The sequence below is a fragment of the Lineus longissimus genome, chromosome 14 (assembly GCF_910592395.1).
Source record: "Lineus longissimus chromosome 14, tnLinLong1.2, whole genome shotgun sequence".
Classification (NCBI taxonomy): domain Eukaryota; kingdom Metazoa; phylum Nemertea; class Pilidiophora; order Heteronemertea; family Lineidae; genus Lineus; species Lineus longissimus.
This window is the reverse complement of record NC_088321.1, coordinates 6,478,177-6,505,437: the sequence shown is the minus strand read 5'-3', so window position 1 is coordinate 6,505,437 and position 27,261 is coordinate 6,478,177. Positions and strand designations below refer to the sequence as shown.

The 27,261-nt window shown below is 39.0% G+C and overlaps 5 protein-coding genes across 5 annotated transcripts in view; 2 read left to right on the top strand and 3 right to left on the bottom strand.

Moving 5' to 3' along the window:
- The window catches only part of LOC135499222 (uncharacterized), a 407,058-nt gene extending 406,024 nt beyond the window's left edge, over window positions 1-1,034 (top strand). The window contains exon 10 of the mRNA XM_064789884.1: window positions 906-1,034. Coding sequence (XP_064645954.1) covers window positions 906-1,034 — 129 coding nt within the window. The remainder of the gene's footprint in view (window positions 1-905) is intronic.
- Window positions 1,035-5,987: 4,953 nt separating this feature from the next.
- The window catches only part of LOC135499218 (mitogen-activated protein kinase kinase kinase 2-like), a 141,623-nt gene continuing 120,349 nt past the window's right edge, over window positions 5,988-27,261 (top strand). Inside the window, exon 1 of the mRNA XM_064789881.1 lies at window positions 5,988-6,056. The gene's annotated coding sequence lies outside the window, so the exon portion shown is untranslated. The remainder of the gene's footprint in view (window positions 6,057-27,261) is intronic.
- Window positions 8,824-10,131, bottom strand: LOC135499221 (uncharacterized protein F54H12.2-like). The gene has a single exon (XM_064789883.1). The coding sequence runs from the start codon at window positions 10,129-10,131 to the stop codon at window positions 8,824-8,826; it is 1,308 nt and encodes a 435-aa protein (XP_064645953.1).
- On the bottom strand, window positions 15,445-16,623 carry LOC135499220 (uncharacterized). The gene has a single exon (XM_064789882.1). The coding sequence runs from the start codon at window positions 16,621-16,623 to the stop codon at window positions 15,445-15,447; it is 1,179 nt and encodes a 392-aa protein (XP_064645952.1).
- On the bottom strand, window positions 20,504-21,883 carry LOC135499173 (uncharacterized). Its single transcript, XM_064789840.1, has 5 exons — window positions 21,876-21,883; window positions 21,497-21,633; window positions 21,291-21,377; window positions 21,082-21,160; window positions 20,504-20,863 (listed from the first exon to the last, which is right to left on the bottom strand). The coding sequence occupies exons 1-5, from the start codon at window positions 21,881-21,883 to the stop codon at window positions 20,785-20,787; spliced, it is 390 nt and encodes a 129-aa protein (XP_064645910.1). The 3' UTR covers window positions 20,504-20,784.

Below are 27,261 nucleotides of genomic sequence, written 5' to 3'. Positions count from 1 at the left end.
ATTGTTTGCGTATAGTGTAGTACACCGTATACCTCTATGGAATAGGTGCCTTAGGCACCTATTCCATAGAGCTATACCCTATACTATACTATACGCGAACAATAGTTTCATGGTCATGCACCCTTTGTGAAGCCATTGTTCGCGTATAGTGTAGTATACCGTATACCTCTATGGGGAAGGTGCCTTAGGCACATATTCCATAGAGGTATACGGTATACTACACTATACGCGAACAATGGCTTCACAAAGGGTGCATGACCATGAAACTATTGTTCGCGTATAGTATAGTATAGGGTATAGCTCTATGGAATAGGTGCCTAAGACACCATGCCAGCAAAAACTAGTTAACCTGCCCACATCATATTTATTCAGAGACTCATTTATAGTTATTTCTTTGTTAGGATTCATCATAGGCCTTGATTGGTGCGGGGATTCTCTGAATGACAAGCCACCGGGCAAGCCACGCTGTTGGTCATTATAAAATCACAGGCCATGTCGATGGTTGTCATAAACTGTTACGCACACTGTTATTCTTCAAGGTTCAATTGGGCCTTTTAAAGATATAGAATTAGGATACAATGACCGGGCTTGAATGGATTATTTGGTTCAAGACTAATGAACCAATACAGAATGTCACAAAATGAATGTCACCATTTTCTTTTTCGGGGATGCTCCTCTCCGGAGTCTTCTGAATCGCTTCCTTGAACTAAAATTCTTATAATGATTTCTTGGTCAGATGCCTTGGCAATAAATAGCCTGGGGCGAATTAAAGAAAAATACACATTCTCACTTATACACTCTCTGTATTCTAACTTAGAATTACACTGAATTCAGACATCGACTGGGAACTAGAGTTCGTCTTCAACAATTTCAACAACCTTCAGTCCCGCGTTTTCGTCATCCAGGTTAACGAAGTTTTGTGGTCCATCCTCAATGTCGTCATCATTCCTGAACACCGCCGCCTCGAATCCATTCTCGATAACTTTAGGAGTCGCAGCATCCCAGGCATTGCTGATAATGTTTGTAACGTCTAGTAGTGACAGGCAGACACCGACCCTCCTCATCTGTATTCTCGACTTTCCAATTTTTCCAAGCCTTCTTGGCGTGATTTTTGAATAATTTCATTACACTGACATTCAGTGGCTGTGCAAGTGAAGTACATCCCGCAGGAATAAAGTCAAGGATCCCTCCCATCTCGGTGATGTCACCTCCAAATTCCTCGGTCCTGTGAACTCTGTAGCGGTCTACAAGCAGGAGAAACTGTTCGCAGTGGTCGACCTCGACATGGGGTTGAAACACGTGTTCTATCCAGTGGCGAATGGTTTCCTGCTTCATCCATCCAGTATCAGAAGAAGTGAAACGTACATTAGCCGGAATATCCTGCTGTTCGAGTGCTTTCTACTGTCTCACAAAGCCGCGACGTGGGAATGTAATATGGGCAGGTAACTTATCCCCAGCTGCTGTGACACACAATGACACGGTACATCCTAATTTGGTGTTTGATTTGGATGTTCTAACATCAACAGATTAGATTCCTTTAGTGTTGCAGGTGTAAAGTGGTCGACAGTCAAAGTACCAAAGTTTGGTACATGTTGAACACGAATTGTAGGACAATTTCGAATTGTTGAATGATTTCAGCAACATTGTCTCTGAACACCCTTACTCTGGCAGCAGCATCCGCAGGAAGACCTGTCGTGTTCTTGTTCACCTTCCGAAATGAAACGTCCTTTCTTTTCATGAAGTCGTGAACCCAACCGCTTGATGCACGAAAGTGATGAAAAATTGGCATAGATTGTTCAATTTCCTCGCGCCGAACTTGCGTAAGTGCGTCCCATCTAATTTAAAACAACTCCATCGCCCTTTTCTTGGACGTCATGAACGGCTACTGGCAGACGTTTTTCTCTTTGTTGCAGCAACCATCGATGAAGGTCATCTTCTACATTTGGCCACAGCCCAACCAGTTTAGCTGTCACTTTACGTGGAGCACCGTTATTTTCCTGCATGTCAAGTTCCAGCTCGGCCCTATTCCATCTACGAAACGTTTCCACAGGAATCCTGTAGTGGTCAGCAAACTGACGGAGGCTGGTGACTGTCCCATTTGCTAGGGCCGTTTCTAGATCTCTAAGATACTGCAGTTTTTCTGATACACTGTAACTTCTTTTTCTCTTTTTCAATGGCTCCGGGGCTTCCATATTGCCTCGGTTCTCTGCCAGATCAAAATTGCGAAAAGTGCCAACACGAAACATCATAAAAGCCTGTCTACACGTAACTCTTGTCTTGTCTCGTCCTATTTGGACTCATCAATTTCAATGACCAATGATTAAAAGCCTGTCTACACGTAACTCTTATCTTGTCTCGTCCTATTTGGACTCATCAATTTCAATGACCAATGATTAAAAGGGCCTATGTGGTATTCATCCCTTATCTGTCGTACAATGCATTATTACGGGCCCACCCTATCTATATCAGTCGTTCTTCATGGAACAAGGCCTTGGTACTAGTCAATGAAATAGACACGGCTTCCCAGACCATGGCACAATAACCCGACCATTGCTATTGGTCCTATGACACAAAAGAGTTATGAATAAATATAATGTGGGCAGGTTCACTAGTTTTTGCTGGCATGGTGTCTTAGAGCCGAGTCTAGAGTATTTACACATTGACAAAGACCTGACATGGGTCTTCACTCGCTGTGAATAGCACTGAAAGACAATAGATCTTCATTGTAACAGTCTGAAGTTAACTCTACTCGGGTATCTCTAAATGCTCGTATTCACGAGTATATCGATTTGCAAAGTTATAGTCTGATATTCTTAATTTCTATACTTTTGAAGCGTTTCCATCAAGAGAATATGTCATATCTTTGCTGGATAAATTATCTAAACTTTTGTGAAATAGTGATTGAACCAATGGAACCAGGGTAATGATGAGGCCATCCTAAAATGAGCCAAAACGCGCGCTTTTGATTGATTGTACCATTTTGGGGGCCACTGGTGAAGGTAAAGCGTAGTTCTGGAATGCTACACCAACTGAGTTGATTCTAAAATTTTAAATAACTTTTACCTTGAATACCACAGGTAATAAAAAGCCCTACTTTGTACTGAAGACATCCCTATCTTTGTTCGACGGCAATTGACAGTGAGCAATAATCAGTGCAGCCAGGCTATGAGTGATCTAATCATGGCAACATATAGGACGTATAGCCAACATTTGGGTGGTAGATTATGGTGTGGTGGTGATTGTAATGTTTTAATTTCAATGTTTTGGAGGCATATACATGTAGTTTGCATCGGATCATTTCAACTGAATACATTTCAAATCGCCAGTGAACTAACTTTGCTGATCAATCAATTTAGCAACTTAAATGTATACATGTAATTCCAAACTAATGTTGTCCTCTGATTTCATTTTATTTGCTCCAACTGTTTAGAATCGTTGGTGAATTTCAAACATTACTTTACAGGGATCTTTGGCACATAAGGCAGGCATTGACAAACCATGCACTGCAAGTTAAAGTTAGCTTTAATTTGATTTTTTTTTCAATTCTAAAGTTCCAAATTCTTAGTCTTTGTGAATTCTTGATGCTAGTTATAAGAGGAGTAGAACATCCCCGGTATGCATCTTTTTGCGTATTTTCAAGGTTATTTCGGCTAGTATTTACTTGGGGGGGGGGGGGGGATCGGTGCCTAAAGCGGCTCTTTTGGAGAACAAAATGCCACAGTGTTTTGTGCCTATGCTTTGCCTTTAACTGCGATGATACATGCAAGTGTTATGCTTTTATAAGAAAATATTTTGTTAAATATCGATATATTGGCGAAGTTTAAAAATTTTAAGAAAACACGCCATCATGGTCTTTTTATGACCACCCGTACGTTTCAAGCAGATAAAAAAATTACCCCCTCAATTGTGGTCTTAATTCCTGGTTATGACTTTTTAACATCCACTGGCCCGGTTTTCCCGATAGGAGTGCAACTGTCTCATCATGAAAAATGTGAAAATCGTTCAGCAGTCGTTGTAGTATGCACTGAGCATTATCCGTGAGTCATATGAAAAAAACATTGGATAAAAAAGATATAATTTGACATAAAGAATACAATACAATACATGCAAGATATGAATAAGTAAACATTAAAAAAGTATTGCCCTCTTGGAGAGCTAACATAATATAATCCTTAAAATGGGGATAAAAGTTGGATATGTTTTGTGAATTGTATTCTTTATGCCAAAACACATCTTTTTTATTTGAAAACTGTTTCATATAACTCACGGATAATGCTCGGTGCACATTTTTCATAGTCAGACAGTTGCGCCTCTATCGGGAAAACCAGGCAAGTGGGTGTTCAAAAGTCATAACCTACATTCCACGACTACGAACACAAATTAACATTACTAGCACTACCCGAGGCGCGGGCTGTTCGAGGTATAAAAATCGGATTGTGTGGGTGCAGGTATGTTGTGGGTTTGGTGTAAATGGGGTGCTGGTTTGTGAGTAACACTTTTTTTCATGAGTGTAATACTTCTTGAAAACGGAACTATGTAACCATGTACATGATGTACAGGCGTCCACAATGCTAAACCAATTCTCGGAAAACCAAGATGGTGCAGACTGTTGATGTACTCGATATCAGCCAGCCATTAGCGCCAGGATGGTTTAAGTTACCGGTGTGTGCGTAAATCTTGTCTCCCGTTGGGTACATTGTGTCCTAAGATGAGCTATTTGTGAATAAATGGCTGTCTCGAGGTGGAAAAGCAGCATTTTTCCTTCAGCATGTTCAGAGATGGGCGCCGCCATCTTACATGCTGGCGTCAGTGACGTCGATTTTGAATGATGGATGATGCGCGCATGGAAGTGACCATTTGAACATGACATCTGATTGGTTGATCGCGGAAGTGGGAGGTGGCTCGGCAATTTTCGTGACGGTAATAATGCAGAGAGATTACTGATGGACTTCTCAGCGAAGAGATTACTTGGAGCTCTCCAGTTGAGGTCATCTCCACAAAGTTGTTATTTATTCCAAAACCACCAAGATATTCGACGTATGACACCCTCAGTGACACTCTTACTTATGATCCACACCTACGAAGCCAAAAGTTGCAAGAATTCTACGCATTTCCGAGGCCCAATTTTGAAACAAAAATCGCCTCCTATTTAGCGGCCACAACGCGCATTATAGTATAGATGACCTTCAATTATGTACACCGAGCTGATTTTATTCCCCGATCAGGCAAACCACAGACGAAGCAAACAAGACACTTTATTCTGCAAAGTTTATGTTTTATATTTTCCTTATAATCTCTGGCCGATTATTGAATGTCTGTGAATAATCTTTAATGAGAGCACAGCTGATGACCAGGTCGGATCATACCATATAAGCCCCAATACTGTATAATAACAGTCACCTTAAAGCAATAATTCACCCGCTGGAAAATCGCGGGCATAGCTGTTTGTGAGGTCCCGGAGGGCCGTTACTGTGCCAAATTCATATCACTTTCTTACGGCCGAAATGGCAATCAAAAGTGTTAAAACATATGCCTTATCTTGTTTATGTCCATTCTTTCCAATTTCAACCTACAACACGGATGCACGCTATCCCAGATGCACGCTATGCAATGACCAGAATATCGGCGAATACACAGTCTAGTGCAATAGCTCTCCTGATGTGTCCTCGGACCATGATATGTTATTCTGTACATAGGAGCATTAGCACCGTTTCGGAACAAGCCCAGCGTACCAGGTTTGCTCGGAGATTTGGAATGGGTTTGCTGGAAGGGGCGTCTGACATTTTAAAAGCTAAATTCTACTTGCCGGACTACGACATGTTGCTTAGTCAATGCCTTTATTGACCATAAAATGTATGTCGTTGTCCTCGATGTTCAAATTGCGTGAAATCGATTTTTTCGATAACCTTCAAACATATCAATTTCACAGGGATCTTTGACAAAGAAGATAGCTGGACAGCCACTGACTGACAACAAACTAAGAAGCTACACGTATCAGATTCTCTGTGGTGTTCAGTTCCTCCATGGGAAACACATAGCCCATAGGGATATCAAACGTAAGTGAGTCACATACATTATCAGGTTTGTGATATATAAATTAGACTGGTCAATCTTGCTTTATAATCCTGACATCCCATTCCCCAATATTTGCACTTGCCATATAAGTAGTATATGGGCTACTTGGGGAAAATTATGAACTTTTGACCTAGTGACCTACTGACCTACTGACCTACTTTGTGTATGAGAAGTTTGAAAGTTGACCTGACCTAGTGACCTAGTTTGGATATGGTGTAAAATCTCCAGAGTGGGTCATGGCCTAGTAACCTACTTTGGATATAGTGAAATATCCAAAGTGGGTTATGACCATGGCCCATATTGGAGTAACGTTAAAATATCCAAAATAGGGTATGTAGAGGTCATGGTCACATCATCAAAGTAGAGTTTGAAGATCAGTGTTGCAACTAGTTCAATCGTTCACAATTCTTCCCCAAGTAGCCCATGCTACTGTTTTTTATTTTTTGTTAAAGCATTGTACATGATATAAAATAATAAAAATGGCATTAGTAAAAACAAATAACCATAGCACAGCATGCATATTTTAAACATATTATACAAACCAAAAAGAGGAAAAGTATATTCCAACTTGCTTCTCTTTTCCTATCATGCACAAAAGTGATATTAATAATATTCCGATACTAGTCCATATATGATCAAGAGCTAAATAGTCTTCCAAATGCATTGTGTAGGCATTGTCCACAGGTAAATATTTACATGATAGTCTAAGTAATCCCATGCAAGTCTGTATGAAGTGCTAACAAATTTCACTCTGCAAAAAACAGTACTGTACACCTTTTTGAATGTTTCATTTCTGACATTCAGCAAAGTCTTCCTGCATGCAGCAAACATGATCTGTTTGACTAGGCCAATCATTCAGGCATCCATCACACTCAAGATCCACGAAACCTTGACCGATCTTTGAAAGGTACAGCCCTAGTACCTGAATAGTGAGTCGACCGAGTGGAGTTATTTTCAATGAATCCTCACATGTGTGTTCTTTAAACTTGCTCGACATTTCCCTCCATTGAGGGACGCTCAGGAATACACCACATTTAGTCGGCCTGAAAAGAGTTGCTTGCGATTTTTCGGAATCTTTCTCAGGTTCGTTGTCATTGCTGATGAAAAAACGGCGAATGTCAACATTCATTTTATTGTTAAAGAATCTTGTTTGAACAAATATGTGGTCCTCCAGAGTCCAACGTTCCTCATGACTTTCGACGATCCTTTTATCGATGGTATCCACGAGATTCTTCAGATTCAGGAAACCCGTTTTACTGAGACGGATCCATTTCATACCATAGGAGAATGTAACACCTCTTTCATCGGATCGGACCCGCAATTCAGTCTCTTGTTCTACACGACTCGAGCATTGTGGCAGCATTTCTTTTTCCCTCTCATTGAACGGAGTACGCGCTGCAGCTTTCCTTGCCTTCTTTGGTGCACTAGGAGCATTTGAGAGATCGAGGACTGTAGACCGTACCCCTCTTCGCCTGGTTACTTTCGGAGTTTCCATGATTGTTTCATTCTTCGCAGGTGACTTGGTCTGGGTGGACATTACTTTATCCATTTCAGTGTTGTTTTTGTGGTTTTTGTTGGTAGTTTCGTTCTCCATTCTCTTGCACTTGCAGGTTTTGAAGTGAATGTGAGCACTCATGGCGTTTTGTCCTTATATATTGCACGTGACTGATGAAAGAGTGATTGTGATTGGTCGACGTCATTCGGGTAACGAATTGTGATTGGTTGCTGTTAATGAGGTCAGTAGAACAAAGATTGACCTCATTCATATATGTCCTTGACCTTGAAACTATTTCACACTAGTTGCAATCGATAACTGATTCCTAAGTTCTGAGGAGATTTTATGATCAGGGTTTTGTCCTTGTTGACATGTCCTGTAATACGAATCATAATATTCAGCAATTCCACCTTGTCCTTCTACAAAACTTAGAAGCAATGTTATTGCTTCTGCCGATAAATGAAGAATCCTCCAAACTTCAGGTGGTATGTTTATCTTTTTTTCACCATCATCGATCTGAATCCTTATTTGCTCCTTTTCCTTCCAAATTGCGAGGATGATCTTCGGTGTTAAGTACAAAACCATACTTGCGGACTTCTGTTTAGACCTGGCCTCAGCTTTCTGTTTCTTTTTCCCATCATTATGTTGTTCTTCCTCCATCATCACTTCGACTGAGCGTTTATCGTTCCAAGTTAACTGAGCTTGTGCCATGACCTAGTGCCTAATATCCAACTATCAACAGACATATTCATTTTATATAATTTTCATAAGCATTTCTTTGCTTTGATTGGTTGTTGATAACAGAATTATGCAAATGTTCTCTTTAGAAACCTTACAACCTTTTTATCATTAATTTCAAGATCATTTCGAAATCCGGATAAGATGTTCTTTAGAGAGTAACCTAGTGATTTTTTCACCAAGAAGTACAGACAGTATTGACCGCAAAGCAATGAGAAAGGATATTGTAAAACTTTGCTGGAGTATGTCCACCAGGAAGTATTTCTCTTTAAAAATTTAACGATGAGTTTACTTCTTGGCGGTAAACCATACGAATCAAAGAATGTTGCCTTGCACTTACCATCGAACCATATAGCTAACCAGTGTTCACCTTCTTTTCTCATTGGATGTGTATTAATTATGTATGCTGAAGGATAACTATCAACAAATGTAGGTATCTGATCTAGGGCATACACACCTGAAATATTTTCGCAATTTCGGGTGTAATTTTGCTACTTTAATCAATTCTAAAGTATTCATTGGAAATCCTTGATGATATTTCTTGCACGATCAATTTCTATTACGTTATCGAATTCGGCATAGACATAAACGGATGTAGTTTCTGTCAAAGCCTCCTCAAATTTCAGATCTAGTCGAAGGTTTCCCTCTTTTACTAGATGAACATGATCACCATCCTCTTTATCTGGTGACAAGTCAAAAACCCAAAGACTGTACCCTTTTCTGAAACTTTCTCTTGTAATATCGTTGCCAATATCGTCGTGAACCTTTCCAGTATCTGTAAACAATGTCATGTATGATCTGATGTATCTATTATTTGTTCCAAAAGATGGTGTCAATGGTTGTGCAGGATATGTACGACTATTTGCTTCAACGCTTATGAAATTAAGATTATTGTGTTTAAGATTGAATGGATTTTTATTCTTTGCACCCACCAATGCAGCATTATCTGTCATGAAAACAATTACTCGCCTTGGTACTTGACCTAAATATACGTTATCTCGAGTCACAGTTTGCGTGCCCGCATTAACTGAGAATGTTTTCACCTCAACTCTTCTAATGGGGTACTTAGCATTACTGGTATTAAGAGCTTTTGCATGGGCGGTTAATACAGCAGGGTTAGGCTTGACTTGTTGAACAAGAAGAACAGCTTTCTTTATTTTTGTCACTTCAGTGCCTACATCAGACATGAGGTTGAAATTATTCTTTGTACGATTCAATCTTAATTTCAAATCTACACCATTCAGCAAGTAACGACTCTGATGACATAAATCAAGGTGTAACCTTCCAAACATGTCTAACTGTCTGCTTTTCGCTATAAATTTTGCTCTTGTTTTGAAACCGCCATTAGTGTCTGCTCCGGCTGGGTCGTTTTTCTCAAATTTGCCAGGGTCATCGGCAAACCAAAGTGCCGATTGTAGCTGACTCCTCTTTGCCTCTAGACCGTACGATAATAAGGTTTCTATGTAGGCTCTGTATGGGTAAGTGTTGTTAGAGGACGTGACTAATTGACCATTTAATGACAGGTCAATCTGACTAAATAAGGAATGAAAAAAATAGTTGACTGGTCCAACCTTTTCATTTTCATCCAAGTTAGTGCCATCGCTTTTGGTGACTTTCACCTCCAGATAAAGGTACGTTTTAGCCAAATCGATGTACTCATCACCACGATTAGAGATGAAAAATTCTATTGGCGTATCATCATCTAATGACCCCAAAGGTAGATATTCAACATGCTGCGCTTTTTCAATGCTAGTCAGCGTTGGTGGGAGGGAAAATAGTTCCAGTTCGGATTTTGTGCACTCACAGGATCCAACACTGATCATTTTGACAGTCTTATTCAAATATGTCTGCCGACGATTTTGTTGATCTTCTCCGTCGCTTCGCCTGTCTCAGACTGGATGCAGAAGTCTTTGCTTTCCTCTTTTTATTAGAAGCCTTTGTATTACCCTGAGACATTTCCTGAACCGAGGAAAGTACATTTCGACCTATATTCTTCCCAGCTTCAATTGCTCTCTGTTTTGCAGCCTGTTTTAGGTTTCGACCCTTTAGCAGATCTCCGGCAAACTGTGCACCTGACTGAAGGAGAGATTTTCCTGCCGATTTGGCAGCTGATTTAAGCATTGGTATGGCCATTTTTGCCAGACCTGAGAATAAACCCCCTATGCCATGTCCTCGCTGTACAGGGGCACCCATAAACACAGGGAATCCACCACTACCTTTTTGGGTGTAATGTGCATCATAACAATGAGGGTCACAAATATAAACCTTTCTCATATTTTTCGTTTGCGCCTGAAGTGAAGTAGAACATCAACTCTGCCTTTCTCAAATGGTATGGAGTCACCTGTGTCACTCCTTATATCTATTTCGATTGTCTCAAATGTAGACTTGCTGACAGAGAAATAATGAATATTTTTATATGACTTGCGAATACTCTCATCCTCTTTACCTTCAGCACATACAGTTCTGAGTAAAGGTGTCAATACATCTCCCACCAGTTGATATTGTAATACATCGCTATACACGTACATATCATGAAAATGTCTGAGTATATCTGCTTGATAGGGAGCGGTTGTGTTCTCGTTAAGGGCAATATTGTCTTGATGAAAGCCTAACATATGAGTCAGTGGTGATGGTAATAGTATCAGTCTACCTTCTGGGAGTACAAAACTAACTTTTTTTGCAACCCTGTCATAGTTGAGAAAAAAATGTGTATCTTGTTGAACGCTAGTGAGTGCACTTTGAATTTTGAGATTCATTTCCATTACCAATTTGTTGATGTCATTATAGTATTTGATTGGAACTGTTAATGTTTTCCATGTCATGGGTATTTTTCCAGTCTTGGGGTCAGGATCGTCACTGGAAGGGATGTAAATACGAAAATTGTTGTTGGAAAGGTTGATATTACTCCACGTGTGTGGATATTGAAACTCGGCTAATCCTACTTCCCAATTTTCAGTTGAATCTAATCGTATAGCAGTGCTCAGCTTTGTAGTGTAGTGTCCAATTGTATTATCAGGGAAATACTTTAACGAACTATTGCAGGGTAATGAAACATAGAAGTGGTCATTCGTAAAAGCTGCCATGTTATTTCAATTGGAAAAGGTATTCCTTTGCAGAGGATGATGATTATTTTCAGTAGGAAACGACGGGTTTGGTAACAGATAGCCTAGACAGCTGCATAGAAGAGATATCCACAGGTTACTCTCACCATTTGCAAATGCAATGTTAAAAAGAGCTGTGATGACAACGATATAAATGATCACAACTTGAGTAAAGAATATTATTTCTGGTTTTGGAACATTATGCCCAAAAATAATCCAGTTTTTGTGCCGTGAAGTCACCGATTGTCGATCTTCACCCTTGTCTACTTCGTCTTCTCTTTTTACTTCAGACAGAGGTGTATTTCTTTCTATATTTCCATCGGAAAGTTCAATTGACATTTTTTTTTAGGCAAGATATCTTCATCGACGTTCAACGTCCGAGTGACTAACCCAACTGTTGAATTTTGATGGATAACCCTCCCATTTAACAAAGTATTCCTTTCTCTTACCACGTCCTCTTTCTGCAAGTATTCTTTCTATTTTATAGGTTTTATCAGGGCTTATGCGTACTTTCTGTAATTCTGTTTCATAGAAACTCCCTTGAATGGTGTCTCCGTCATCGTCTTCAATCACGTACAAAGGGGGCCTACTTTTTATTTGTTTTTTTACGGTGAATATTTCCATGGTCCAGTTGGGTAGATAAGATTTCTCAAATGTCATCTTGACTTTGCTTATTCTCACTTTTTCACCAATTTGAAATTTGAATTTGATGTTCTTCAGAGACAGGTTTTCTTTTGAGTAGAGAGTGTGCCAAACATCTGAAGCATTGTCTTCGTTCACTTCACTTGGTTTCATCTTAATACTCCGATGCCATGTGTTGTTATACGAGTGCACAAGTTTTTGGAGAACAGGCACGTATGAGAGAGTATTTCTCTCTGTGAAATATTTCCACATTTTACTTTTAAGGGTCCTATTAAATCGTTCAACTATTGCCGCTTTAACTTCATTATTCGAGGTAAAGAAGTGAATATTTTCTTTTTTCAGATAGGCTTGAAATTCTTTGTTCACAAACTCACCCCCTTTATCAGTTCTCAGATTCTTAGGCTTTCTCTTAGAGGAAGAAATTATCTTTTTAAATGCAGTCACCTGTTCGTCACCTTTTTTTGATTTTAGACCCACAACCCTGGCATATTTTGACAGGGTATCAATTACAGTGAGAAGATATTTAAAGGGTTTATTATACCTGACAATTTTCGATAAATCAACAAGATCGGCCTCCCATTGTTCGTCAATATCAGAAACCACGATACGTCTTCGTATAAAGTGGTGTCTAACTGGTTTGTGAAGTGTGTATGTGTCTTGAGACTGGAGCCATTTTTTTATGTTAGAAGTTGATATCCTCTTACCAACTGCTCTCTTTAAAGCATTTATCCCGCCAAAACTAGCACTATGATTTGGTTCATAATATATTCTTTTCAATAACTCATTCGATTTCTTACTACCAGTCTTCCCACTCGTCATTGCTTTTACCATGTCTCCTTGGTGTGGTAAAACCCGGAGAAGAGACAGGTGAATTCGAATTCCAGAAGGCCAATGGACTTCTGGTTCTTGCCCTGGGCATTTTATTCACTGATTTTGGCATTTCACCCACCCCGAGTTCTTTTTTCCATTGCCTATTTGTTACCATATCAGCCGATATGCCACCTGTTTTGTTCAAATAGGACAGGACAGGTTCTATTCGAACCGGTGCAAAGGACTGCTTCTTGTTGGATGAGGCATTCTGGACAATAGTTCTTATATTGCTCCCTTTGATGGGCTCACCGTTTATTGAAATTTCACCTTTTCCATCCCACTGGAATTTAGGATCATTCATTAATGCATTGACTAGTTTTTTTGCCTTTGCTTTGGAGTAGTTCGGTATATTGTTGACTATTGTTTTCTGATTAAGTGGAGAGGTTGCAGGTGGTGTGGTTCCACTTGCAACAACCGCCTCTGGCTCTCTTTCTTGTACAACAGGTTGGTTTGCAGCTGTGGCTGTTGTCGCGCGAACACTAGTGGGAATAGGTTTAGTTAAATCTGAGCCTTCTGAGTGAATTGCTCCTAAATACTTTCGAAGTAACTGTGAATATGCTAAAGCTTTGTCATACTCATTCATATCCTTCCTCGATAGCACTTCCTGCATTTCTCTGTCAATACTCATTGCATGTGTTGCCACTGGTTTTGTGTCCTCTTTGTATCGTTGTTGAGACAAATATTTGTCCACCATTTCATGAGGAATTAGAGACATTTTCCTTATTTGACTCATCTTTAGAATAAGACTGTCTGTCTGCTTTTGAATATCAAACACCGAATATACTCCCTATGGCTTTTATGACTGGACCTAGCAGTGCACCAAGAAATCCACCTCGCTGTATGATTCTTTTACGTTCCTTAAACGATGTTTTCTTGTTGGCCAGCTTGCGAATAGAGTGTCTGTGTTTCCTCAAACAGCTGAACTGTTTCTTATTCAGGGCGACATTGCCTTTTAAACAGTTCTTTGCAGACTCACCAACTGCTTTGAACAGGCCATTATCAGCTGATTCTAAAAATCTTTCTCCTATTTTTAGCTCGAGCAGTTTTCAGCTTTTTAAGCTGGTGGACATAATTTTTTATGTGATATTTTGCCATTTCTATGTGATGTGGCTGTGTCTGTGAATATTCAACAACTGATGTCATATTCGTATTTCATTTGTTTAAGTATACAATTTGTTTTTCATCTGGAAAGATATTAGTCCTCAATCGTAAATCTTCCGAAGTTGAAGGTTTAAAATCTAAAAATAAGTAACCAAAAGGAGGCTTTGTCGCATCTTTAAATGCCTCATTTAGGGCTTTGGTGTTGCCGGGAGAAATTTGCTTTGCCAAATGTGCTATCTGAGAAACATCTCTTGGATTTTTAAAGATAACAAGATAATTCGAGTTCAAGCTAATGGTGCGTTGTTCTCTGCCTTGGTGAAATAAATTCTGGATTATATAGACTACACTCATATTTTGATGATGACAACCCCTTGTGAATATTTTGGTAACCTTTTCATCTGTTTCACACATTAAGTCATCTATAATGAGTAGGGTACGTGCACCTGATGAATTATCTGTGAACTGTAGTCCAGAGATAAATTCAACATTTGGAAAATTTGCAAATGACTCCTGCCATTCGCCTCCATAACACCACACAACTCTTTGAGGGGGTGGATGGATAATATCTCTTGCATAGGAAATAAGTTTTTGTACAAAGAAAGACTTTCCACACATCGTTGGACCAGCCACAAGACATGTGAATGGATGCTTCAAAAGAAGGTCATCGCTTGAAATATCCATGTTGAAACATCAGAACACAATGATTGACACAAGAACAAAATGAGATTTTATACCGAGTTTAATAAATATCATAATGGTGATCCTTGCAATTAATTAACCAATTGATTAATCGAATATTTACAAACATATACATCAATACTCACAAACATAAACAGCAATCCTTTGAATGAATTAATTGAAAATTTACAAAATATATACATCATCTATACGCGTACACAGATTAATATACATTTATATGCAAAAATATTTAAATATCATACAATTTTTCTTTGAGAGAGCAGGTGGGATGGAATTTCTTGAGATTCGATTAGAGAAAGAAAAAGCTATTTGTCAATCAGGATGATGATGATGATGATGATGATGATGATGATGATGATGATGATGATGATGATGATGATGATGATGATGCTGATGATGTAATGACGAAGATTAAACTCATAAAATATCAACATTATTACAGTTGTTAATGTTATTATTCATATTCATATTCATATTCATATTATTATTATTAGTATTATTATTATTGTTATTATCATCAATATATTTACAGTTTCAATGCACAGAATGAAATAAATATCACATTGTTTTATCACCATAAAATATGCCAGTATAAACATTTTATCACAGATATATGCCCTTGCAAATTTTAATTCAAATCAATCTATGGTTGATATCAGTGTCGTTTTCAAGAATATAGGTACAACAAAATTTATCTTATTATTATAACAAAGAGGTGAAGAATCAATATCCAAATGGGAGGGTGTAAAAATCATCAACGAGGTAACGTTTGTCATAAACCAAGCCATATTTCTTTTCCTCTTGTACCGTTACAATTTTGAAGTCCTTTCGCCTTTTGATTTTGAAAGGATTTGTGATCGTAATCTTGTCCGAAAAGTTCAATGCTTCCACAAGTTTCTTCATGGAGTCAAAATTTATGTTTTGACTATTTGCATAGTTCAAGGTAAATCTCCGGACTTTACAGACAGTCTCTCCGCTACCTTTAATTCTGTAACCGTAGTTTTTGGGACCGCCGGATATGAATTCTTCTATAGTTTTACCCTCTAATTCATCTTTAAAGTCACCAAGGTAGTCACCCAAGGGTGGATTGTAATGTTGTTCGTTTGTTTCATCAACGACATATATAATGCTATCCGTATCAAAATATAATACCTGTCGCTCCAGCTTCTCTAATTCAGAGTACAGTTTTAAGCGTGCATGAGCGGTGGTATATGCAGCAATAACACAATTCGTGTATGGACATGGTTCGATGAAGTCATCCTTCTCTCTGAATTTCATCAGAACAAACTCTTCGTTCACAAGTTGAACATCAGTTACTTCAACACTGTCGTCAGTCAACTTTTTGACATACTCTTCTGGATTATCTGTATATAATGTCTTTGTGAAGTTAGATCTCTGCCCAAATTTTCCCCAGAGCGAATTCAAACAGATTTTAGCGATACTTCGTAGTCCTGGATTAACACCAATTAACCCCCTGTCCAATTGGATTCCCTCGTTTTTCTCATAATCGTCAATGTATGTGTTTTTATCCTCCTCTGTACGACACCATTCTGGCCACCCGCTTGCCTCCTGCTTTTGCTTCAAGAAATGATTGATGTAACCCGCAAATATACCCCCCTCCTTCTCAACCTTATCATACTTGGTTGTTTTTTCGAAATGCCAAATTTCAAAAGTCTCTAGAAGTTTATAGCCTTTTTCAATGGCCTTTTTTACTTCAAAAATAACCCAAGTACCCACAAGTGCTCGGTCTTCATCAGAATGGTTGCATATTTTGGAGGATTCAAGAGCGCATTTGGCACAAAAAGAGAATTTCAATTTCTTGTCTCTACGCATAGGCAATACAGGGAAATAGAGTTTCTTTGGCGGTAATATTTTGCACTTTATGAGGCCTTCGCATTTCATTGGGTCTATTTTCCGAATATTTTCACCTCTAAAAACTTTGGGGTGATCTAGTGGATAGTGTTGGTATTTGTTGACCCAAGGATAAAGAGATGTGAAATCTACATATTTTATACTTTCGTTTTCTGTACATTTGTGATGAAGTTTGACAGCATTTGTGCGACCGCCAAAAAAAGCTTCTCTGGGATTCAAGGGCTCGCTGATGATGATGTCTTTTGTAAATTGAGCAAGTTGGGGGTCGTTTTTAATGTCTTCTCTAAAATCGCATTCACACTTCGTAATGACTGTGAAACCACAACCTTTCAGGAAATTTCGCCGAAACGTTGTGGTTTCACGAAGTTCTCCCATAGTTGTACCAATGCGGGGGTTCATAGTGTCCTTGTGCGGAAAGCATTTTTCACATCCATGCCAGAAACAACCATCAAATTCATAAATGACATTATTCTGTTCGTCGAAACCATCCACTTTGTAATTGGCAATGGATTTTTCACCCCCATTGCCGGCATGACATATGTTGATATCTTTATGTTTGAACATCAACCATTCCAACCATTTTATTCCAATGTTGGACTGCTTGTCAAATGTGTAACCATGAGGTGGCAGAACAGCAATCGAAGAGGGGGTCATGAAGTTTTGTCGAAACACTCTACTACAAGCTGATGCTATAGTTACGCTTTCTTTAAAAGGATTCACCTTTAGCAAGCATTCGAATGAGTCCACAAAGCGAACACAACACCTTCTTAAAATGGTGACGTCACTCTGACAATAGGATTCCAGTTCCTCTTGTAAATCATAGGGTTTTCCAAGTTGGCCATTATACCACAGAAGAAACTTTTTTCTCCCTTCCACGGTCATACTGTCGGGGTCGAAATATTTAATGTCGGGGATTTCTCCGATATATTTTTCATTTGCTTTTGTATTGAAATGGTGTGGAAAGTAGCCTTTTTTCATCTCATTGAAATTAAAGGTTTTGGGAAAGTTGCTAAGAGGCATGTTCAGAAAACTAAGAGAATCGAGAAATTTCACTCCAGCTGCTTCGAATGAAAGAATTTTCTGGCCAACTTGAATAACATCTGTTGGTTTGATCCCTACACTATGAAGGTATTGAATAATGAAAAAGGCATCGTAACCCCTGTTGTTGTGTGCCACTGCCACTTTACCTATATTTGAACCGTTGAATAGCCACTCGCAAAAATCTACGACAGTATTTTCCCCACGGAATACTTTCTCTTCTCGTTCATCACCACACAAAATACATTTTAATTCATCATCATTCTTAGCACTTTCCTCTATTCCACAAAAGAGGCAGCAACGATGTGCAATACACAAGTTTGGAATGTGCTCTCGTTCACCATTTTCTAGAATTTTTTCTTGGGTGGATTCAAAGTCGTAAAATACAAATTTCATAAAATCTCTCATTGCACCCTTCTTCTTCTGCTTTGGTTTTTTGATGAAACATCTGTGGTCATGTGGTTTATTCATACCACAAATATGGCAATACGTTGTAAAACATTGGTGTTTGTTTCGTTTATCATATGATTTATCACATTTCAAGCATTTTATGAAAAGTTCACAAACGGAATGAGCGGCATCATTTTTTACAAGGTGTCTTTCATAGCACGCTTGACTTTTGAAAAGACGTCTACATTTGGGACAGTTTGTCCATTTAACTATATCACAACCGGTGTCTGTTTTACAACATGCACACGTAGCTTCGCAGACATGGGTTTTATCGTTTTGGTAACCTTTGTCGCAGTGCGGACAATAATAAGACCTCTCAAAGAACCCTGTCATAGACATGATTGGAGCAAAATGCTCATCATAATGGTACAGATTTATGCGGTGCGGTGCAGGGGGTCCTCTGTAACACATGCAGTTGAAATATAAACTAGAATATACCACGAGCTGATAATCGGGTGAAAGGTGTGCTTGAAATTTAGCGACGTCTTTGAGGGTGCATTTGGATTTTGGAACACCCGCATTTTCATGAAGCTCGGCCGCCATTTCACCTTGTTTTTTACTATTGGGATGTCTGATTGACTGGTGTTGTGGATGGTTATCTATACGAGTTTTACTAACGATGATGGCTCTGGCTAAACATAATTCGTCATCTTTGTTTTGAATTTCGATGAAGCATGACTTTTCGCGGACTTTTTGATGAAGAGAGGCAATCCCTCTTGCATACAAACCGCCAATGGGAAGAGGAGCGTGTATAAAATTGACGAAAAACTCACCCTCGAAAAGCCATGAGTCATTTGATTGAGTAACTCTCTCGATTTCACTCATGATCTTTTCGACTGTGAGTTGATCTGGTGAAATGAATGGAATACTGATATGTCTAAGTCCTTGACCAGATATGACAAGTCGGACTCTGTCTTGGGGCTGCACATCCTGAAGGAGACGATTCAAAAGTTCTCCGAAAACATTTGATATGTGAAATAAGATATCATTGAAAGAGGTACCTCGCTCCATTCCAGTTACTTTGATTTTCAAATCTTGACCCATCGTGCCATATTTTCTTATTTTAATGTCCTTGAGCAAGATAATTTGAAAAACAGGCTGTGCATGAGGATGGTTATGTGCTTGCCCATGTATCTCATTGTCCGACTCGTCAACATTTTCATCATCATCATCATCATCATCATCATCATCGGAAGGAGAAGAAGAAGAAAAAGAAGAAGGGCCATTTTGGTTGATGACCTGGTGACCACCAATTTGAGTATTGGCTACGTTTTTTTTGTCGTCTTTTGACGAAGCCCTAAAAAAGACGTCGCCATCTTGGTATCATGGAAAGGGTGTACCACAGAATGTGTGCCACTTAAAATTGCCCGGATGTTGGGATTGTCTTTCTGGGGTACACCATTTCCAACATTACCACCCGGTAGAACACCAATTGCATGAGGAGGTCTCCTTTCATTGGGACTTTTCAAAAGTGATCTCAAGACAGGGTCCCTGTCCTGCCTCCTCTGTCGCTTCTTTGAATTCCCCCCATCGAGGTCAAGCTTCCGCTTAGTAGGATCAGACCTGATATAAGCGGAGGATGTCGATGCAACTTGAGGGGTATGAGGTTCATTCACCTCTTGCAACTTGTTAGTTGTAAGTGATGAACGCTCCTCAGCCTTGGTGAGGATGTTCGACTCCAGAAACTGCTGGAGTTGGACATCCTGCCCAAGTTGTGATGATTGCAACCCCTCAAGTTGCACTTTCCCATTCGTAATCTCATCAAAGAGATTATGAACTATTTGACCTCGAAGAGGAGAATCAGAATCCACGTTTACAATTGGTGTACAGAGTGGTGATTCTGATTGGTTGCCTGTTACATTTGATTCATTATCTGGAAACGATCCTGAAAGATATTTCAGGACGTCCCCATCTGACGAATTTTCTGTCATAGGCAATCCGTTTGGTAATTTGTCTCTTTTTGAATGGCACTTCCTATTTTCTTCATAATATAGCAAGTCCGAGAAGTCTAGCAAAGCAAGATCCTCTGGTGTGCATGGCACCCCCTCCAATTCTCTGTTTAGGGGAGGTATTTTTTCTTTGCTATCTTCCCGGACAGGCATCTGTTTCACTAGATCAGGAGAGTCTGGAACAAGAACAACATCCTCATCAGATGGTTGAGGCATTTCAGTTGTCAGATGTTCTTGTTCCAACGCCTCCTGATCTCCAGCAACACACTGATGAAATTCAGGAACAAAAAACACCTCATTCAGGTCTTTACCATCGTGACGATAAATTTGCGAAGGAGGTATTTTTTCTTCCTCATGATCCAAATCGATATTGCTGGATCATTGCAGCAGATCCCTTAAATGAGGACTATCCCGTACCGTATGCGGCTGATCAGTCACCACTATGACAGATTGATGAGGTGGTGAAGGAGGCGTTTCCTGCACAACATTTTCCTGACAACCAGCATCAGATGACGATGGTAAAAAAAAGAGTGTAGGATTTAAATAAGGCATCATTACCTCAAGAAATTCCTTACGTTCCTTCCCTTCATAATATTTTGGGAGGTACATCTTCCCAACACCTGCTCTCTTCAAAACCCAATCGTTTAAAATGTCTATAAAATCACTGTACGTTCTTTCGCCCATTGTTGTTGTTGTTGACTGCGTTACAGGTGGTGGGAGTGGCGGGGATATTCTTCCAACTTTTCTTTCTTCATCATTTCCAGGGGTTGTTGTTGTTCTTGATGGTGATGGTGGTGAGGGTGTTGGTTCTTCTGGTGGCGTTTTTGTAACTTCTAAATAAAAAAAGTTTTGTTTCAATTCAGGACAATGTAAAAAGGTTTATATCAAACATCCTTCTCAGTTGTTGTTGTTGTTGTTGCTATTATCAATAGTGTAGATCATGTTATTGCTGTGATTTAGATAACAAGAGAATTTTTTTTCATTTTAAGACTATGTAAAATTAGAAAAAAAATTACAAATCAGGATCTCGAACAGTTATGAACACACTTACTCGTTTTTTTTTGTTGTCATTCTTGGAGTTGACAGTTGAGTTTTAAATGACCTCTTTTTTAGATAGAGCTTCAAATGGCCTGTGAAGAAAAAAAAGGTGTAATCATTAGATCATACACATTCAATAAATTAAGCATAAATATATATATATATATGGTTCTTTTTGGGCATATATCAAGACATTTACAAATTTATTTATTTACTACACACCTTTCTTTGCCTCTTTAGGCCTCTTCCTTTCCACTTTTACCCATTCATGTGGTTTAGAAGTGAACTCCTCCTCGGAATCAGGTCCGTCTGAAAAGAAAAAAGACAGTACTCTATTATGAAATTACATTAACTTCGTAAAGTTGGGTTCTTTTTTGTTATAGCATTAAAAAATAAAGCATGAAGAAGAATAAGAAAGAAAAACTTACCAAGAATAGGAAGAGGCTTTTTTCCAGCAACCACATTGGCATATGTCAATTTTTTATTACTAACAGCAGCTGCTGCTGCACATGACCGTTCCATTGTCTTCTTTTCCGTTCCATTGTCTTCTTTTCCATTATTATAACTGAAAATAAGTAATATACAGGAATAGAGAAGTGTTTGTTGCGAAGTTTTGTGTTTGACGAGTTCATGTCATAGAAGGAGTTGCTAAATGAATGCATGTCATTGCTGCATACAGGTAATGATTCTGACTCATTGTATAGCAAATAGAAATACGACTCCATTTCAATGACAGGAGCCAAAAGAGTTGTGACTTTGGCAAGTTTGGCGAAAAATTATCAGATTGCGCACAACCAAAACACAAACCTTTTCATATGTGTTGAGAGCAAATGCAATGCCTATCGTGGTATCAGTAGATTGAGTCATTAAATGCTAAATAAAAACAGGGGTCATTTTCATAATAAGCTGTACGGCAGCTTTGCAAAATGAACCATTTTCCAGGAGCAGTTTCTACTTTTGTTATGTGAAATGTGTCCCTTTTTATCACTGTGATTCTCGGATCCTGTACTTGCTCTCGTGAAATTGTACTTGGAACAATTATAACACCTTCACAGTTCTTTAATTCTGGGATGTATGTTGAAAAAGTGAACTGAAATGATCTTCTCACATATTCAGGAGGATGCATGTTTGATACAATCTCGCCATTTGGACACAACTTCCAGCCATTGCTGTTTGATAACACATGAATTGATTTGTATTTAGCAATTATCTCTAAACTTTCTGGAGCAGTGAACACATTAGTTCTCTCCATCTTGAATATTTCATCCATGGTAAAAGGGCCATATTTTTGCCTCGCTGGAATAGTACGATTAAGTACATAGAGATTATCATTTATCATGACATTTCCATGAGAAATTATTTTTCTTTCTTCATTTCCCTCAAGCAGCTCATCAAAGAGCTTCTCCCCAACTACAAAAACTCCATGAACAGGATCCTTTCCTTCAGGATAGAATGCCTGATGCAGACAGAAATTCAGAGTGGCAAGCACAGTTTTGGGGAGCGGTCCTTCCATGTTGACGATCTCGGTCCAAATGGATAACCAAAATGTGTTTGGTGTGTTTTGAGGATAAATTCAAATGAAGTTTGCTCAAGGTCAAGTTTGTCATTGTTCTTTAGCATGTGACCTCTCATAATCACACACTCATATCCAATCAGATTCACTCACAAATATCACATAGTAGATAAAGAATGGACAGCATCTATCAGAGTTCATTTGAGATTAGTGCACCACAATGTCTACATATGAACAACTGCAAGCAAGTGTGCGGAAAGCACTACAACTACCAAACGTAGTTATATTTGGCACAAGATTGGAAATTATGCACGGCAGTGTGTGTGATGACTGTATGCTGGGAGATCACCATTTCCAAAACTACCATATCAAGTGTACAAACTGTGAAGCAAAGAGATGTACACACTGCTTCATGAAAAATGTTCAAAAGGACCTAATTTTGAATAACCATATGTGTGCACATTCATGTCCATGTTTATGTACATGTGGAACAATTGATGAAGAGAGGGAATTCCTAGACTTGGAGGAAGCTTCAATCATATACCATAGAAGTTTGACACCATCATCATAAACTTTTAACCCAGGGGCATCAGGAAAAACGGTCCTTTCAGGGCCAAATATACCTCCAAAAATAAATCTCATTGTAGGCCTACAATAAGGAATAATAGATCAAAAATTCTTACCTTAGTTTAATATCCGTGAAGTTTCTGGGTATGAGATTCTCCTGATATCACCAAAGCCACAACACAATAGACATCCGTCTCAAAAGACTATGAGTAACAGAATGATTAAACAATAATATAATCCTGATCTTAATCAAGAATCACACAAGTTGTTGAAAAATATCTGTATGTAACAAAGGGAAAAAAATAATTACAAGTACTTATGGTCAAATTAGGGTCATTAAATAAAACGGTAGCAGCATTTAGGTCGATCATCACAATTATGTTGTTCCATCGTTTATGACCTGATTAGGACAAAAATTACAAAAAATTATACATAATACCCAAACTACCATTTGGTGAATTGCACCAATCATCATTTGCATAATGTCATACATGCATTTTAGTAGAGTGCTTTGTGAAAAGTTCTAGGCAGTTGACTTTAGTCTGTACAGAGTTGGTGAAACTTTGAATGTGATATTTTTCTGAATATTGTTTTAGCAGACTCTGTTACATGAAATAGAAAAATATTGAATGGCATACCATGTACTAACGCTTTTTGGTCCAAAGGGAAAAAGAGTGGCCAATTGTAATATGAAGTCTTCCTCCTTGAGGTTGATGTAATATATAAATAGTTCATCTATGTCTGTCATACTGTAGTTGTTCCTTATCAAAGCTGTTGCTTGGGGTACCTTATGATAACGCTTCATGTTTCAAAGAGAACAGATTGGTCAATTGCAGTATGAAGTCTGCCCTCTTGTGGTTGGTGTAATATGTAAATACTTCATCTATGCATGTCATGCTACAGTTGTTCCTTATGAATGGTGATAGGTGTACCATGTAATAACGCTTTTTGTTCCAAAGAGAACAGAGTGGCCAATTGCCATATGAAGTCTTCCTCCTTGTGGTTAGCATAATATATAAATACTTCATCTATGTTTGTAATGCTATAGTTGTTCCTTATCAAAGCTGCTTTTGAATGCTGTACATGAACTTGACGTGGTATTCTTAGATATTTTACAACACCCTTAGTATTATATGTGCTGACTCACTCTTATTCTTTTCAGTATCTTCAAGTTAGGTCTACTATGTCACCATGTCCCTAGGCTATAACCCAAATTGGTTATTTTTCACAATATCCACAAACTGGTTTACCAAGTCAAGGTCGTCTAAACTTCGGATATCTCAAGTATGTCAGTAGGTCAGTGGGCCATGACCCACTCTGGAGATTTTACACCATATCAAAACTATGTCACTAGGTCACTAGGTCAGGTCAACTTTGAAAACTTCTCACACAGAAAGTAGGTCAACAGGTCAATAGGTCACTAGGTCAAAAGTTCATAACTTTCCCACTCTGGAGATTTTACACCATATCCAAACTAGGTCACTAGGTCAGGTCAACTTTCAAACTTCTCATACACAAAGTAGGTCAGTAGGTCAGTAGGTCACTAGGTCAAAAGTTCATAACTTTCCCACTCTGGAGATTTTACACCATATCCAAACTAGGTCACTAGAGGTTACTAGGCCATGACCCACTCTGGAGATTTTACACCATATCCAAACTAGGTCACTAGGTCAGGTCAACTTTCAAACTTCTCATACACAAAGTAGGTCAGTAGGTCAGTAGGTCACTAGGTCAAAAGTTCATACTTTTCCCCAAGTAGCCCATATACTACTCATATATGGAGTTCCTCGGTTTTAAAAGTTAGAATATTTTATTTCAGGCATGTCCCTCCCTTTAGTTAAGTTGACAGGTGTTGAACTCAAGAATAGCAGCTGTCGCTTTTATATAAATGTACTCGCCAGAAAGGTCACTGTGCATTCAATTTGGAAAGTACATACCCAAAACTAAATAAAAATGATGTATGTTTGTGCCTTATGTGTGAATTATGAATGATATACTATCATTTTCAAAGAAAAGCTACGATATGTAAATATTGATAAAGACTAACAGCAATATGAAGTCAGGCCACACCGATTTAAAAAGAGAAAATGCGATCGCTGTCTTTGGTGTAAGGAGAAGGTGTAATCTTAATGGTCTTAGTTTTCTGTACATCAACATAGCTTGGTTGGAAAGAAAAACGATATATTACCACATTTCCCCCCAAAAGAGCTGAAGTGCAGTAAAAATGCCATTTCAAACAGTGGAGCCTTATCTTTCATTAATGATGAAAACATTAACAAGGTAGCTAATTAATCTAAGTACAAATGAAGTTCGGCGTTTGCCGCAGCCTTCGACATCGAGGTCATTAGACAATACTCCGATTAGCAGCAAAAAAACAGTTTTAAGTTTTTGCAAGGAAAATTTTAATTTGAAGGGTAGAATCGCATTTATTTTAACATGTTTAAAACGGAGTAATAAAAATACCAAGCAAAACGCATAGCCTGCCAGCCTTCCATTTTCCTAGAAATAGCGAGAGAAAAAAGTTATTTCATTAATTTGTAACATTGCGGTAAAGCTAATAGTTTCAGACAGATTACCTTATCTCCTCCATCAGACTATCTCCTCCTAAAAACTGCAATTTTCATCCGGCTGATTGAGCTGATGAATGGGCGTTCTTGGCTGGCGCAGGAACCACACTGCCAAAAGGCAACTCCTTTCATACACCTTGAGGCTAGGGTTCACCTTTGACACATTTAGTGTGCTTCCAACAAAAATTATCTACAACATACTGTCTTCTCCCACTTAACCGAGCGCGGCTGAATCGTAAAATGACTAAGTCCAAATGAATTGGCCGATTTTACTGGTGGCAGGCGAACATCAGAAAGAACAGCCACAGCTGATAAATGACTCCCTTTTCGTGGGCAATGTCAATGCCTTCCACGTAAGTGGATAAAAGACATGAACATTGACATGGGGTAGTCCTGTACTGAATGAATGAATACAATACACCTAGCGTCCTCATTTTATGCCCATAGTGTTCGTTGACCAGAAATTTCTAATCTAGGGCCTATAATAAATCCAGCTTCATGGGTCTGCAGAATGTCCCAATAAAGAAGTCTTGCTGTTAACGAATAAATTAAAGAAAAGATTTACTTATCAATTTACCAATCAATTTTATTATCCAAACGGGATTTACACGTCATCATCAAAAACATCATCATCCTCTTCTCCTTCCGAAAACTAAATCCCCTCAACAAACTGCTCAAGCTCATCATTTACCATCTCTACCCCCTCCCCGACTTCGTCATCGTCCTCAGGAACTAGGCCACTGGCTCTCCAACCGTTCATAATCGTCTGTTGTGTGACCCTTTCCCAGCCGAGGCTGATCATCCTGACCACATCCCGCCTGGTGATCCGCTCACAATGTCCTTGATCATCAGTGTGGCCGATTTTCCACACTTTCCAAATGGTCCTCAGGTGACACTTGAAGCTCCTGTTTACGGTCAAGTCCAAGGGATGCAGCAGAGAAGTACATCGTCCTGGAATGAAAGTGTCTGTCCCATTCTCTGCGGCGATTGCATCACGAAATTGCTGATTTCGATGCGCCGGATACCTGTCTAAAAGTAACAGGAACGTGGCCCCTGCTACTAATGGCTGATTTCGATGCGCCGGATACCTGTCTAAAAGTAACAGGAACGTGGCCCCTGCTACTAATGGCACAACCAGGGCCTGCAACCACTCGATTAGCGATTGGTGTCTGGCCCAACCCTGTGGACTACCAGTTACCTGGAAAAATAAACAACAAGTATGAACATTTACATTACTTTTCTGAACAGTCAGACACGCACAATGTTTTGGTTCCATCCATGACAAACCTATAATAATTTTAGTCATAGAAGTTCTGATTTTCCTAAAATACTACCATTAACTAGAATGACCGTCAATGACAACACTGATGACGTCAGGTACATGTCCTGTACTACAAGCACGGACTTGTATTCTATGCCAATACTTACTCGCACATTGTCTGGAGCATTCGCCTGAAGCTGCCGAATGACGTCACCATCTGGTGCCAAGCCTCTGAAGTTGACCTCGGCTCGTCCTTTTCGTCCGTCTGTCGTAACTACTAGAGTC